Source organism: Oncorhynchus kisutch, linkage group LG26 (genome assembly GCF_002021735.2).
Source record: "Oncorhynchus kisutch isolate 150728-3 linkage group LG26, Okis_V2, whole genome shotgun sequence".
Taxonomy (NCBI): domain Eukaryota; kingdom Metazoa; phylum Chordata; class Actinopteri; order Salmoniformes; family Salmonidae; genus Oncorhynchus; species Oncorhynchus kisutch.
The window spans coordinates 4,669,912-4,683,880 of NC_034199.2; the positions used below are offsets into that span (position 1 = coordinate 4,669,912).

The 13,969-nt window shown below is 42.5% G+C and overlaps 1 protein-coding gene across 1 annotated transcript in view; it reads right to left on the reverse strand.

Moving 5' to 3' along the window:
* LOC109870713 (melanophilin) overlaps positions 1–13,969 on the reverse strand; it is a 120,357-nt gene that overhangs the window by 61,766 nt on the left and 44,622 nt on the right. Inside the window, exons 5-6 of the mRNA XM_020461325.2 lie at positions 13,090–13,131; positions 5,528–5,583 (exon numbers count right to left, since the gene is read on the reverse strand). Of these exons, the coding sequence (XP_020316914.1) occupies positions 5,528–5,583; positions 13,090–13,131 (98 nt within the window). The remainder of the gene's footprint in view (positions 1–5,527; positions 5,584–13,089; positions 13,132–13,969) is intronic.

Genomic DNA, 13,969 nt, shown 5'->3' on the forward strand with positions numbered 1-13,969 from the left:
GCCACTGGCGCCCTGTGCTCTTCACAGATGACAGCAGGTTCACACTGAGCACATGTGACAGACGTGACAGAGTCTGGAGACGCTGTGGAGAATGTTCTGCTGCCTGCAACATCCTCCAGCATGACCGGTTTGGCGGTGGGTCAGTCATGGTGTGGGGTGGCATTTCTTTGGGGGGCCGCACAGCCCTCCATGTGCTCGCCAGAGGTAGCCTGACTGCCATTAGGTACCGAGATGAGATCCTCAGACCCTTGTGAGACCATATGCAGGTGCGGTTGGCCCTCTGTTACTCCTAATGCAAGACAATGCTAGACCTCATGTGGCTGGAGTGTGTCAGCAGTTCCTGCAAGAGGAAGGCATTGATGCTATGGACTCTCATCGTCACTCAATGCCTTGGTTTACCTCCACTATATTAACATCCTACCATACCCTTATTTGTACATTATGCCTTGAATCTATTCCTCCACGCCCAGAAACCTGCTCCTTTAACTCTCTGTTCCGAACGCACTAGACGACCAGTTCTTATAGCCTTTAACCGTACCCTTATCCCACTCCTCCTCTGTTCCTTTGGTGATGTAGAGGTTAATCCAGGCCCTGCAGCGCCTAACTCCATTCCCCAGGCACTCTCATTTGTTGACTTCTATAATCGTAAAAGCCTTGGTTTCATGCATGTTAACATTAGAAGCTTCCTCCCTAGTTTGTTTTATTCTCACTGCTTTAGCACACTCTGCCAACCCGGATGTCATAGCCGTGTCTGAATCGTGGTTCAGGAAGGCCACAAAAATCCTGAAATTTACATCCCTAACTATAACATTTTCCAACAAGATAGAACTGCCAAAGGGGGCGGAGTTGCAATCTACTACAGAGATAGCCAGCAGAGTTCTGTCTTACTATCCAGATCTGTGCTCAAACAATTCAAGCTTCTTGTATGCTCTCGTTGGCTGGCCCTCGCTTCATATTCGTCCCCAAATCCACTGGCTCTAGGTCATCTATAAGTCTTTGCTAGGTAAAGCCCCGCCTTATCTCAACTCACTGATCACCATAGCAGCACCCGCCCGTAGCACATGCTCCAGCAGGTATATTTCACTGGTCACCCCCAAAGCCAATTCCTCCTTTGGCCACCTTTCCTCCCAGTTCTCTGCTGCCAATGACTGGAACGAATAGCAAAAGTCACTGAAGCTGGAGACTCATATTTCCCTCACTAACTTTAAGCATCAGCTGTCAGAGCAGCTTACAGATCATTGCACCTGTACATAGCCTACCTGTACATCCCAATATTGTTATTTATTTACCCAAGTATCTCTACCTGCACATTCATCTTCTGCACATCTATCACTCCAGTGTTTATTTGCTCAATTGTAATTACTTCGCCACTACGCCTATTTATTGACTTTTCTATTGTGTTATTGACTGTACGTTTGTTTATTCCATGTGTAACTCTGTGTTGTTGTTTGTGTCGCACTGCTTTGCTTTATCATGGCCAGGTCGCAGTTGTAAATGAGAACTTGTTCCTACCTGGTTAAATAAAGGTGACATTTTTTTTAAATAAAAAAATAATTTGCCGATGACACAACAGTGGTATGCCTGATCATCGACAACAATGAGACAGCCTATAGGGAGGAGGTCAGAGGCCTGGCCATGTGGTGCCAGGACAACAACCTCTCCCTAAACGTGATCAAGACAAAGGAGGTGATTGTGGACTACAGGAAAAAGAGGACAGAGCACACCCCCATTCTCATCGATGGGGCTACAGTGGGGCAGGTTGAGAGCTTCAACTTCCTTAGTGTCCACATCCCCAACAAACTAACATGGTCCAAGCACACCATGACAGTCAAGAAGCGGGCACGACAAAACCTATTCCCCCTCAGGACACTGAAAAGATTTGGCATGGGTCCCCAGTACCTCAAAAGGTTCTACAGCTGAACCATCGAGAGCATCCCGGATTGGTTGCATCACTGCCTGGTATGGCAACTGCTCGTCCTCTGACCGCAAGGCACTACAGACACCACTGGGGCCAAGCTTCCTGCCATCCAGGACCTCTATACCAGGCGGTGTCAGAGGAAGACCATGAAAATTGTCAAAGACTCCAGCCACCCTAGTTATAGACTGTTCTCTCTGCTACCACACGGCAAGCAGGCTTGTTTGTTGGTAAACAGCTTCTACCCCCAAGCCATAAGACTCTTGAACATCTTGTCAAATGGCTACCCAGACTATTCACATTGCCCCCTCCCCTCTCCACATCACTGCCACTCTCTGTTTTCATCTATGCATAGTCACTTTAATTAACTCTACATACTGTACATAACTGTACATACTACCTCAACTAACCGGTGACACATTGACTTTCTACCGGCACCCCCAGCATATATATATATATTTTTTTACTGCTCCTCTTAATTACTTCTTACTTTTATCCATATTTTTTGAAACTGCACTGTCGGTTAGGGGCTCTTAAGTAAGCATTTCACTGTAAGGTCTACTACACCTGTTGTATTCGGTGCATGTGACTAATAACATTTGATTTGATATGTGGTATTACATTTCTAAATGTTGGCCCATATTCACAAAGCATCTCAGAGTAGTAGTGCTGATCTAGGATCAGGTCCCCTGCTTTAATAATTAATTATTGTTTAAAAGGAAAAACTGATCTTAGATCAGCAATCCTACACTAAGATGCTTCGTGGATATGGGCTCGTGCGCCGCCCCCCGCTGTCCATGTGATCTTATTCATTATGATCTAAAAGACAAAACTAATCCTAGATAAGCACTCCTACTCAACACTGTAAATACGAGCCAAGGATTATTGTGTCAGCAGACAACAATGAGAGAAAGTGCTTCGTTTTGGTTATTCATTGTGATTTGGAACTAAACAACCAATCTAGACTGTACAACAGTCATAACAAAAACCAGCAGGAGACACTTCAAGGTCTCTCTCACACTTTCTCATACACTTGACGTTTCTGGGGCTTGCGTCCCAAAAGGCAACCTATTACCTATGTAGTGCACTACTATTAACCGGGGCCCAAAGGGCTTCGGTTAAAAGAAGGGTTTTTGGGATACAACCTGGGACTCTTTAATGTGTGTCATGATCTATGACAGCCTGGTATTTATTTACCAATAATGCACCGGGCCAGCGCTGACTCTGCAATGCCTTAACCCTGACCAGCTGCTCATCAGGGTTAAGGGTCAGCAAAAATGAGATGATTTATATATCTGGTCAACTGTTAAACAACATGAAGGGGCCTCCCGAGTGGCACAGTGGTTTAAGGCAGTGCATCGAGGTGCTAGTTGTGCTACTAGAGATTCTGGATTCGAGTCCAGGCTCTGTCGCAGCCAGCCGTGACCAGGAGACCCACAATTGACCCAGCATCGTCCGGGTTAGGCCCGGCAACGATGTTCTTGTCCCATCGCGCACTAGTGACTCCTGTGGTGGGCCGGGCGCAGTGCACGCTGACATGGCACGGTGTTTCCTCTGACACATTGTTGCGGCTGGCTTCCGGGTTAAGTGGGCATTGTGTCAAGAAGCAATGGTTGGGTTGTGTTTCGGGGGACGCACGGCTCTCGACCTTCACCTCTCCCGAGTCCGTACGGGAGTTGCAGCGATGAGACAAGACTGTAACTACCATTTGGATACCACGAAATTGGGGAGAAAAAGGGGGTAAACATTTTGTTTAATAAAAATAATAATATAAATGAGGATTTAATTTTTTGTATTTTTATATAAATAAAGATGAGTTGATTCTATGGTTTAGATCGCCTAGCTTAGGCCAATGATACAGAAGCTGCTACATAATATTTATGCCATTTAGCAGATGCTTTTGTCCTAAGCAACTTATAGTCATGCTTGTATACATTTTACATATGGGTTATCCTGGGATTTGAACACACAATCCTAGCAGTGCAAGTGACATGATTTACCAACTGAGCCATACAGGACCACATAGCTTTCACGTAGGACCAATTAAATGACTTATGGTTGATAGCCTTATGGTTGAAAGGATGACTTATGGTTGAAAGGATGAAATGTTATAAGGGGCTGTACAAACATGTCCACTTTTTGAAGTCTGAATTCGCCTTTACTTGCACACAGGGATGTCTCAACCATAAACATGAACTAAGGTGTCTCAAACACTCAAGAAGACCTGTACAAGCAACTTAACCCTCATACTACCAACATATTATACATACATGGATTACCAACTGGGATCATTTTGACCCCAAGAAGAAACTATTTGAAAAAGTAACAATCATAGCCAAATATCAACTTCATTCTTCTAAAAACATAATTAGAAATAATTTTATCAGAAATAAAGAATAACCAAAACAGACTTATTTCGGCTAATATTCTATATTGTAGTTTTATTTAACCAGGCAAGTCAGTTAAGAACAAATTCTTATTTTCAATGACAGTGTGTTAACTGCCTGTTCAGGGGCAGAACGACAGATTTGTACCTTGTCAGCTCGGCAGGGTAGCCTAGAGAAGTGTTGGACTAGCAACCTTCCGGTTGCTAGTCCAACACTTCTCTAGGCTACCCTGCCGCCCCAATACAGCACTATGTGTACATTTAGAGGGTAGCTGGTAATTATATCCCCAGATAAACTTAGATTCAAATAAAGGTCCTATTTACCAAATTACTATAGGCTGAATTAGGTGTTTTTGGCTGGGGACAAAATTACCCCAAAGGACTTTTCTTTCTTCTTTCTAATCCATTTGAATATAGAAACACTAAACAATGATTTAGTTTCGTTAAGAACAAGTTGATTGACAAAGTCATGAAATATTGGAAGAATTGATAAACCATCTTTGGGCTATGATAAAAAATATGCCTCTGGGGTCAAAACCTCCAGTCTGTAGTATGAGGGTTAAAACAAACATATAAAACGTATAAGACATAAAGCAGGTACTGTAGAGAAACTAGGTTTTCATTTGTGTATACATGTTACTATGAGTCAAGGTCTCAATGCTTCAGCATGGATTACCATTGAGAAGACCCAGCCACATTTAAAATGATATACTGCTGTATGCACACTAATGAGTCACTGTTCATTTTACATTTTGTGTTTGTTTTATGGATATGGAACGTACTGTATAACACAAATAAACGTTTCCCATAATTGTTCATAGGGTAAGGTTGCACATGTGTGTTCTAGCCCAGCACAAGCACAACCGACTCAACTATTCCACTATTCCTCAAGACCCTTTGATAGTTGAATTGCAGGGCTGGAATAAAAATGTGCAACACTCGGGCACACCCGAGGACCCAAGCTAAGAAACACTGCCATAGAGGGATGTCCTCTACCCACCAACATAAACAGTCAAGGACACAATTGACTGATTAACACTATAGGGCCAACCCGAACCATACTGTGCTGGCTCTGATATTTTCTCTTACATTGTCCTTTCGCGAACAGTTCCAGCAACTTTGGTGTATGTGAACCCAGGCCAGCCCAGTATAGTTTGGCTTGGCTCGGTAGTGTAAAAAAGGTAAGACTGTAATTCAGGAAGTCAGGAATTGAGAGTGGGCAATACCATTCTGTAGTGTCGTCCATCTGCCACGGTGTCCATGTTGTTCTCATCATAGAGATCTGATGAGGAGGGAGAAGTGTCTCGTGTGAGTTACATTTTTTTTATTTGATTCAATTCCATAAGACTTCAATTATCTCTCAAGAAGCAACTGTGCTGGGCAAAACAGTGCACGTTTTAATACATTAGGCACATGCATACACACATTACATAATAAAGTGCCTTCAGAAAGTATTCAATTTTCCACAGTTTGTTGTGTTACAGCCTGAATTTAACGTTGATTACATTTAGATTTGGTGTCACTAGCCTACACACAATACCCCATAATGTCAAAGTGGAATTATGTTTTTTCAGCCAATAAGTATTCAATCCCTTTGTTATTGCAAGCATGAATAAGTTCAAGAATAAAAATGCGCTTAACAAGTCACATAATAAGTGGCATGGACTCACTCCGTGTGCATTAATAGTGATTAACATGATTTTTAAATGACTACCCCATCTCTATACCCCACACATACAATTATCTGTAAGGTCCCTCAACTGAGCAGGACATTTCAAACACAGATTCAACCACAAAGACCAGGGAGGTTTTCGTGGTAAAAGAGGTTAGTGATGTTTGAGCCTGTTGTCGGGAGGACGGTTTCTGGTCGGTGTCAGACTTTTTATGCCTAAACCACGTCCATGCGACCGAAGTAGCCCCTCTTTTAGGTACGAGCTCCGTGTCATGTGTCACGTTCACTCTCGTCAATGTTTGTTTGTGTTGCAAATTTCCTTATACACGGGAGGTGTGGAAGAAAGCAAAGCGTCGTCCAATTGACTAAAAATATTGCCGTAGTGTGATTTGCGACATAACAAAATAAATGATAGAAAAATTTCTATAGTTTTAGATTATGCTCTATCATCACATGATATATATCGTCATATTGCCCAGCCCTAACGTACAGTGCCTTCAGAAAGTATTCATACCCTTGACTTATTCCACATTTTGTTGATAGATCCTCAATTCAAAATTGTTTAAATATTGATTTTTGGGGGGGTTTCATTCCTCTCCAGCAGGTGTTAGGAAGGATGCCTATATCTTTGTTGGGACTGGGGGTATTGATATACCATCCAAAGTGTAATTAATAACTTCACCATGCTCAAAGGGATATTCAATGTCTGCTTTTTTTTACCAATAGGAGCCCTTCTTTGCGAGACAGACTCAGACATGCAAGAGGCTTTTGCCCGCAGCACACCATATGGCAAAGAATCACAAAGATGGAAGGAGAGAACAGCTGCCGTTACAACTTACATCTGCAAAGACATGGCCTCAATGTACACAGTCGAGAAACGGGGGTTTCGTGAGTTGGTGCTAACACTCGACCCAAGGTACCAAATGCAAATTGATATGTGAATAACACCACCCCCCCCCCCCAAAAAAAATGTTTGGCCTATATTTATTTTGTTTGCAACTGTAGATGAAGTGTTTTCTATTTACCTTTTTAGATTTTATACATTCATATTTTATATTTTGTTACATGCTTAATTGAAAATGTGCACAAAATGTTTAAATAAAAGGAGAAATAATCAAATATGACTTAGTACCTTTTATTTGTTGAGTATAATTCAAAATGCAATAAGAACTAAGCCTTTACATGTGACCACATTTTATATAAACAATTTATTCATTGAATTTACAGAAAATGCTGTCTGTGTGGGTGGACCAATTCAGTTTGTCTGTGATGTGTATGCCGAGGAACTCAAAACCCTCTCCACTACTGTCCCGTCGATGTGGATATGGGGGTGATCCGTCTGCTGTTTCCTGAAGTCCACAATCATCTCCTTTGTTTTGTTGATGTTGAGTGTGAGGTTATTTTCCTGACACCACACTCCGAGGGCCCTCACCTCCTCCTTGTATGCCGTCTCGTCGTAGTTGGTAATCAAGCCTACGACTGTAGTGTCGTCCGCAAACTTGATGATTGAGTTGGAGGCGTGCATGGCCACGCAGTCGTGGGTGAACAGGGAGTACAGGAGAGGGCTCAGAACGCACCCTTGTGGTGCCCCAGTGATGTGAGTATCAGTGGGGTGGAGATGTTGTTACGTACCCTCACCACCTGGGGGCGGCCCGTCAGTAAGGCAAGTACCCAGTTGCACAGGGCGGAGTCGAGACCCAGGGTCTCGAGCTTGATGACGAGTTTGGAGGGAACTATGGTGTTAAATGCTGAGCTGTAGTCGATGAACAGCATTCTCACATAGCTATTCCTCTTGTCCAGATAGGTTAGGGCAGTGTGCAATGTGGTTGAGATTGCATCGTCTGTGGACCTATTTGGGTGGTAAGCAAATTGGAGTGGGTCTAGGGTGTCAGGTAGGGTAGAGGTGATATGGTCCTTGACTAGTCTCTCAAAGCACTTCATGATGTCGGAAGTGAGTGCTACGGGGCGGTAGTCGTTTAGCTCAGTTACCTTAACTTTCTTGGGAACAGGAACAATGGTGGCCCTCTTGAAGCATGTGGGAACAGGAGACTGGGATAAGGATTGATTGAATATGTCCGTAAACACACCAGCCAGCTGGTCTGCGCATGCTCTGAGGATGCGTCTGGGGATGCCGCCTGGGCCTGCAGCCTTGCGATGGTTAACACGTTTAAATATTTCACTCACGTCAGCTGCAGTGAAGGAGAGTCCGCAGGTTTTGGTAGTGGTCCGTGTCAGTGGCAATGTATTGTCCTCAAAGTGAGCAAAAAAGTTATTTAGTCTGTCTGGGAGCAAGACATCCTGGTCCGTGACGGGGCTGGTTTTCTTTTTGTAATCCGTGATTGACTGTAGACCCTGCCACATACCTCTTGAGTCTGAGCCATTGAATTGCGACTCTACTTTGTCTCTATACTGACGCTTAGCTCGTTTGATTGCCTTGCGGAGGGAATAGCTACACTGTTTGTATTCGGTCATGTTTCCGATCACCTTGCCCTGGTTAAAAGCACTGATTCGTGATTTCAGTTTCACGCGAATGCTGCCATCAATCCACGGTTTCTGGTTTGGGAATGTTTTAATCGTTGCTGTGAGTATAACATCGTCAATGCACTTTCTAATGAACACGCTCACCGAATCAGCGTATTCGTCAATGTTGATGTTGGACGCAATGCGGAACATATCCCAATCCACGTGATTGAAGCGGTCTTGAAGCGTGGAATCAGATTGGTCGGACCAGCGTTGAACAGACCTGAGTGCGGAAGCTTCTTGTTTTAGTCTCTGTCTGTAGGCTAGGAGCAACAAAATGGAGTCGTGGTCAGCTTTTCCGAAAGGAGGGCGGGGGAGGGCCTTATATGTGTCGCGGAAGTTAGAATAACAATGATCCAGGGTTTTACCAGCCCTGGTTGCGCAATCGATATGCTGATAGAATTTAGGGAGTCATGTTTTCAGATTAGCCTTGTTAAAATCCCCAGCTACAATGAATGCAGCCTTAGGATATGTGGTTTCAAGTTTACATAGAGTCAAATAAAGTTTGTTCAGGGCCATCGATGTGTATGCTTGGGAGGGAATATATACGGCTGTGATTATAGTCGAAGAGAATTCCCTTGGTAGATAATGAGGTCGACATTTGACTGTGAGGAATTCTAAGTCAGGTGAACAGAAGGACTTGATTTCCTGTATGTTGTTATGATCACACCACGTCTCGTTAATCATTTCTTACCAGAAAGATGCTTGTTTCTGTCGGTGCGATGCGTGAAGAAACCAGCTGGCTGCACCGACTCCGATAGAGTCTCTCGAGTGAGCCATGTTTCTGTGATGCAAAGAACGTTACAGTCTCTGATGTCTCTCTGGAATGCTACCCTTGCTCGGATTTCATCAACCTTGTTGTCAAGAGACTGGACATTGACGAGTAGTATGCTAGGGAGCGGTGCGCGATATGCCCGTCTCTGGAGCCTGACCAGAAGACCGCTTCCTTTGCCCCTTTTACGACGTTGTTGTTTTGGGTCACCGGCTGGGCTCCGATCCATTGTCCTGGGTGGAAGGCAGAACACAGGATCCGCTTCGGGAAAGTCATATTCCTGGTCGTAATGATGGTGAGTTGATGTTGCTCTTATATTCAGTAGTTCCTCCCGACTGTATGTAATGAAACCTAAGATTACCTGGTGTACCAATGTAAGAAATAACATGTAAAAAAATAAAAAATACTAGATAGTTTCCTAGGAATGCCGAAGCGAGGCGGCCATCTCTGTCGGCGCCGGAAGTTGATTTGATACGTATCGTTATCGGATTATGAAATGACCTATATAGGGATATTACATTTTGGCCATATCGTCCAGCGCTACTGTACGTCAAAAAACATTATCATATTAGCAAAGACTAATTTAGCATTAGCTTTTCTTTTCTATGTTGTAGCTGTATAGTGTTTGTTTCTTTTTATTGCTCTCTAAATAGGTAATGGAAATGCAGGAGCTAAGTGAACTTTTAAGAAACACACGTCAGAGAGCAAATCATATGGTGCTTCTGTCTGCCAGCACGAAAGCAGCACAAGTAGGTAAAGTGCGAGCACACAATGTGTTTCTCAGTCTCTTTTTATGAGTGTGTTTATGAGTGACTTGCTTTGCTCAGTAACATTTTGTTCTACTGGATCCTGCACTTATTGAATCACAGGACACAAGGAGACAGGGAGAGGAAAAGAGAGAGAGAGAGAGAGAGAGAGGAATAGAGAGAGCGAGGGAAAAAAAGAGATGCTAAGTGGAAGAAGATTTAAGGATGAGCAGCTGCTCTGCTCAGCAAAAAAATAAACAACTAAAAACTGAAAGATAGTAAAAGTTAAGATCGTGCAAATTAAGTAATGGGGCCGTGCAGCAAACAAATGGCACAGTAGATGCTTAAACCACACATGCACATGCTCACACATGCTATCACACACATGCACGTGCACACACAAAAAAAATACACCAAGTTACCCTCTAATAAATTCCACAACACTCTAATTGACCTAAGACGTCCCGGACTCGAATACCTCTGTTGGCATACCAATGTGCGGTGGTGTAAAGTACTTCAGTAAAAATATTTTAAACGACTAGTTCTTGGGGTATCTGTACTTTACTACTTACAGTTGAAGTCAGATGTTTACATACACTAAGGTTGGAGTCATTCAAACTAGTTTTTCAACCACTACACAAAATTCTTGTTAACAAACTATAGTTTTGGCAAGTTGGTTAGGACGTATGACACAAGTAATTTGTCCAACAATTGTTAACAGACAGATTATTTCACTTATAATTCATTGTATCACATTTCCAGTGGGTCAGAAGTAAACATACACTAAGTTGACTGCCTTTTAAACAGCTTGGAAAATTCCAGAAAATTATGTCATGGCTTTAGAAGCTTCTGATAGGCTAATTGACATAATTTGAGTCAACTGGAGGTGTACCTGTGGATGTATTTCAAGGCCTACCTTCAAACTCAGTGCCCCTTTGCTTGACATCATGGGAAAATCAAAAGAAATCAGCCAAGACCTCCACAAGTCTAGTTCATACTTGGGAGCAATTTCCATACGCCTGAAGGTACCACGGTCATCAGTACAAACAATAGTACGCAAGTATAAACACCATGGGACCACGCAGCCGTCATTCCGCTCAGAAAGGAGACGCACTTTGACGTACTTTGGTGCGAAAAGTACAAATCAATCACCAGAACAACAGCAAAGGACCTTGTGAAGATGCTGGAGGAAACAGGTACAAAAATATCTATATCCACAGTAAAACGAGTCCTATATCGACATAACCTGAAAGGCCGCTCAGCAAGAAAGAAGCCACTGCTCCAAAGCCATAAAAAAGCCAGACTACGGTTTGCAACTGCACGTAGGGACAAAGATCATACTTTTTGGAGAAATGTCCTCTGGTCTGATGAAACAAAAATAGAACTGTTTGGCCATAATGACCATCATTATGTTTGGAGGAAAAAGGGGGAGGCTTGCAAGCCGAAGAAGACCATCCCAACTGTGAAGCACGGGGGTGGCAGCATTGTGTTGTGGGGTGCTTTGCTGCAGGAGGGGCTAGTGCACTTCACAAAATAGATGGCATCATGAGGTAGGAAAATTATGTGGATATATTGAAATAACATCTCAAGACATCAGTTAGGAAGTTAAAGCTTGGTCGCAAGTAGGTCTTCCAAATGGACAATGACTCCAAGCATACTTCAAAGTTGTAGCAAAATGGCTTAAGGACAACAAAGTCAAGATTTTGGAGTGGCCATCTCAATCCCATAGAAAATTTGTGGGCAGAACTGAAAAAGCGTGTGCGAGCAAGGAGGCCTACAAACCTGACTCAGGTCCACCAGCTCTGTCAGGAGGAATGGGCCAAAATTCACTCAACTTATTGTGAGAAGCTTGTGGAAGGCTACACAAAACCTTTGACCCAAGTTAAACCATTTAAAGGCAATGCTACCAAATACTAATTGAGTGTATGTACACTTCTGACACACTGAGAATGTGATGGAATAAATAGAAGCTGAAATAAATCATTCTCTCTACTATTATTCTGACATTTCACATTCTTAAAATAAAGTGGTGATCCTAACTCACCTAAGACAGGGAATGTTTACTTGGATTAAATGTCAGGATTTGTGAAACTGAGTTTAAATGTATTTGGCTAAGGTAATGTAAACTTCCGACTTCAACTGTATATTCTTGTCAACTTTTACTTCACTTCTTTCCTAAAGAAAATATTTGACTTTGTACTACATTACATTTTCCATGACACCCAAAAGTACTTGCTACATTTCGACAGGAAAATGATCCAATTCACACATTAATCAAGATAACATCCCTGGTCATCCCTACTGCCTCTGATCTGGAGGACTCACTAAACACAAATGCTTCGTTTGTAAATTATGTCTTAGTGTTGGCACATCCCCCTGGCTATCTGTCAATAAAAAATTATTGTACTTTTGATACATCAGCACTACTACTTTTGGTACATTTTAGCAGTTCAATTGACTTTTCATACTTAAGTACATTTAAAACTAAATACTTTTAGACTAAAACTCAAGTAGTATTTTACTGGGTGACTTTCACTTTTTATTGAGTGATTTTCTATTAAGGTATCTTTACTTTTACTCAAGTATGACAATTGAGTACTTTTTCCACCATTGCCAATGTGTCAGGGTGTGACAGGCTAACTATGTGCCAGCCAACCCAAAGGGCGCTTGGTAAGTGGCCAAGCTACAATGCCCACGGCTCTGCCTAGAGCAGCTGTCTTTTTCAATCAAATAAATGTAAATTAAGTTGTATTTAATATTTTACCTTAATCAGATTTCCTAAGCCATAACCAAATTGTGCTCTGGCGAGCTGGTTAATATCTATGTCTGTCAGACTGCCCTTATCTAAACGATAAAAATACATCCACTTTAAACATGACCTAATAGGTTTTAGGGTAAATATGTTTGTGCTTCACAAGAAATCAGATTCCAAAGTCTGAAAAGCCCATTCTTTACTGTATGTGAATGGAGTGAGTGAGTGATCAGTGAGACAAGCCGTTAGAGTGTAGAGTGTCTATGGAATGACACTGGACAAAGCCATTGTGCTTGAGAATTGTGCAGACACAGAGCTCTACTTACTGTGGCTTTCGGGCATGCTGTGTGTGTCATCTTCACGAGGCTCTGGGAGGGAGAGACAGAGGGAGAAAGACTAACTATCTGAGGTCAAATCAAACAATTCAAAAGAAAGGCCCCTGACGTCATCAGTAGTGATGGTCCTTTTGTAAATATATGCAGAATCAGAGACAATCTTGATGACATAACATAAAATGTAAGGATACACTGTTGCTATAGCTGCTAATTTCAATGTGTGCTCATATGTGAAGAATGATACTTGTACTGTGCATGTGTTAAGAAACCTTATGTAGTTTTGCTCCTCAACAGAATGGAAAGTCTCAGCATAAGTTTTTGTAATAGTCTCTCTGTACACCAGAAGACAGTGGTGTGGGGATGACACCCTCTGAGCTTTGGGGGCCTCATGGACCACTGTCAGAAAGGATTGTGTGTTTGTGCACATGCACACTGTTCTGGCGTATGCAGCATGTGTGTGTGAAGCAATATGTTCACATTGGTATGTGCTTGCGTGTGGACTCTGTATAGACTGTGTATGCAGCTGTTTGTATATGTATTTGTAGGTGTGGGTGTTTGTGTATATCTTTACATGTGTACATGTACATTTGCCTAAATGTGTGTTACTAATTTAACAAAAAAGCAAAACCGGTGTCTGTTCTCTTTTTGCCCTGTATCTGGCCAATTGAATCCTGTAGGATTGGATCAACCAAAGACATGACATTTCAGACACAGAGCAAGACGTGATCATGCAATCACACAGACTGCTGGATCCAGCCAACCAGCTCCCTCCTCATCCTACCAACAATCTTCCATAGTGACTTAGCTCTTTTCCCTCTAATTCATATTTGCATGATTTCCATTTCCTTTAAGCAATGTCACAAACTCGTCA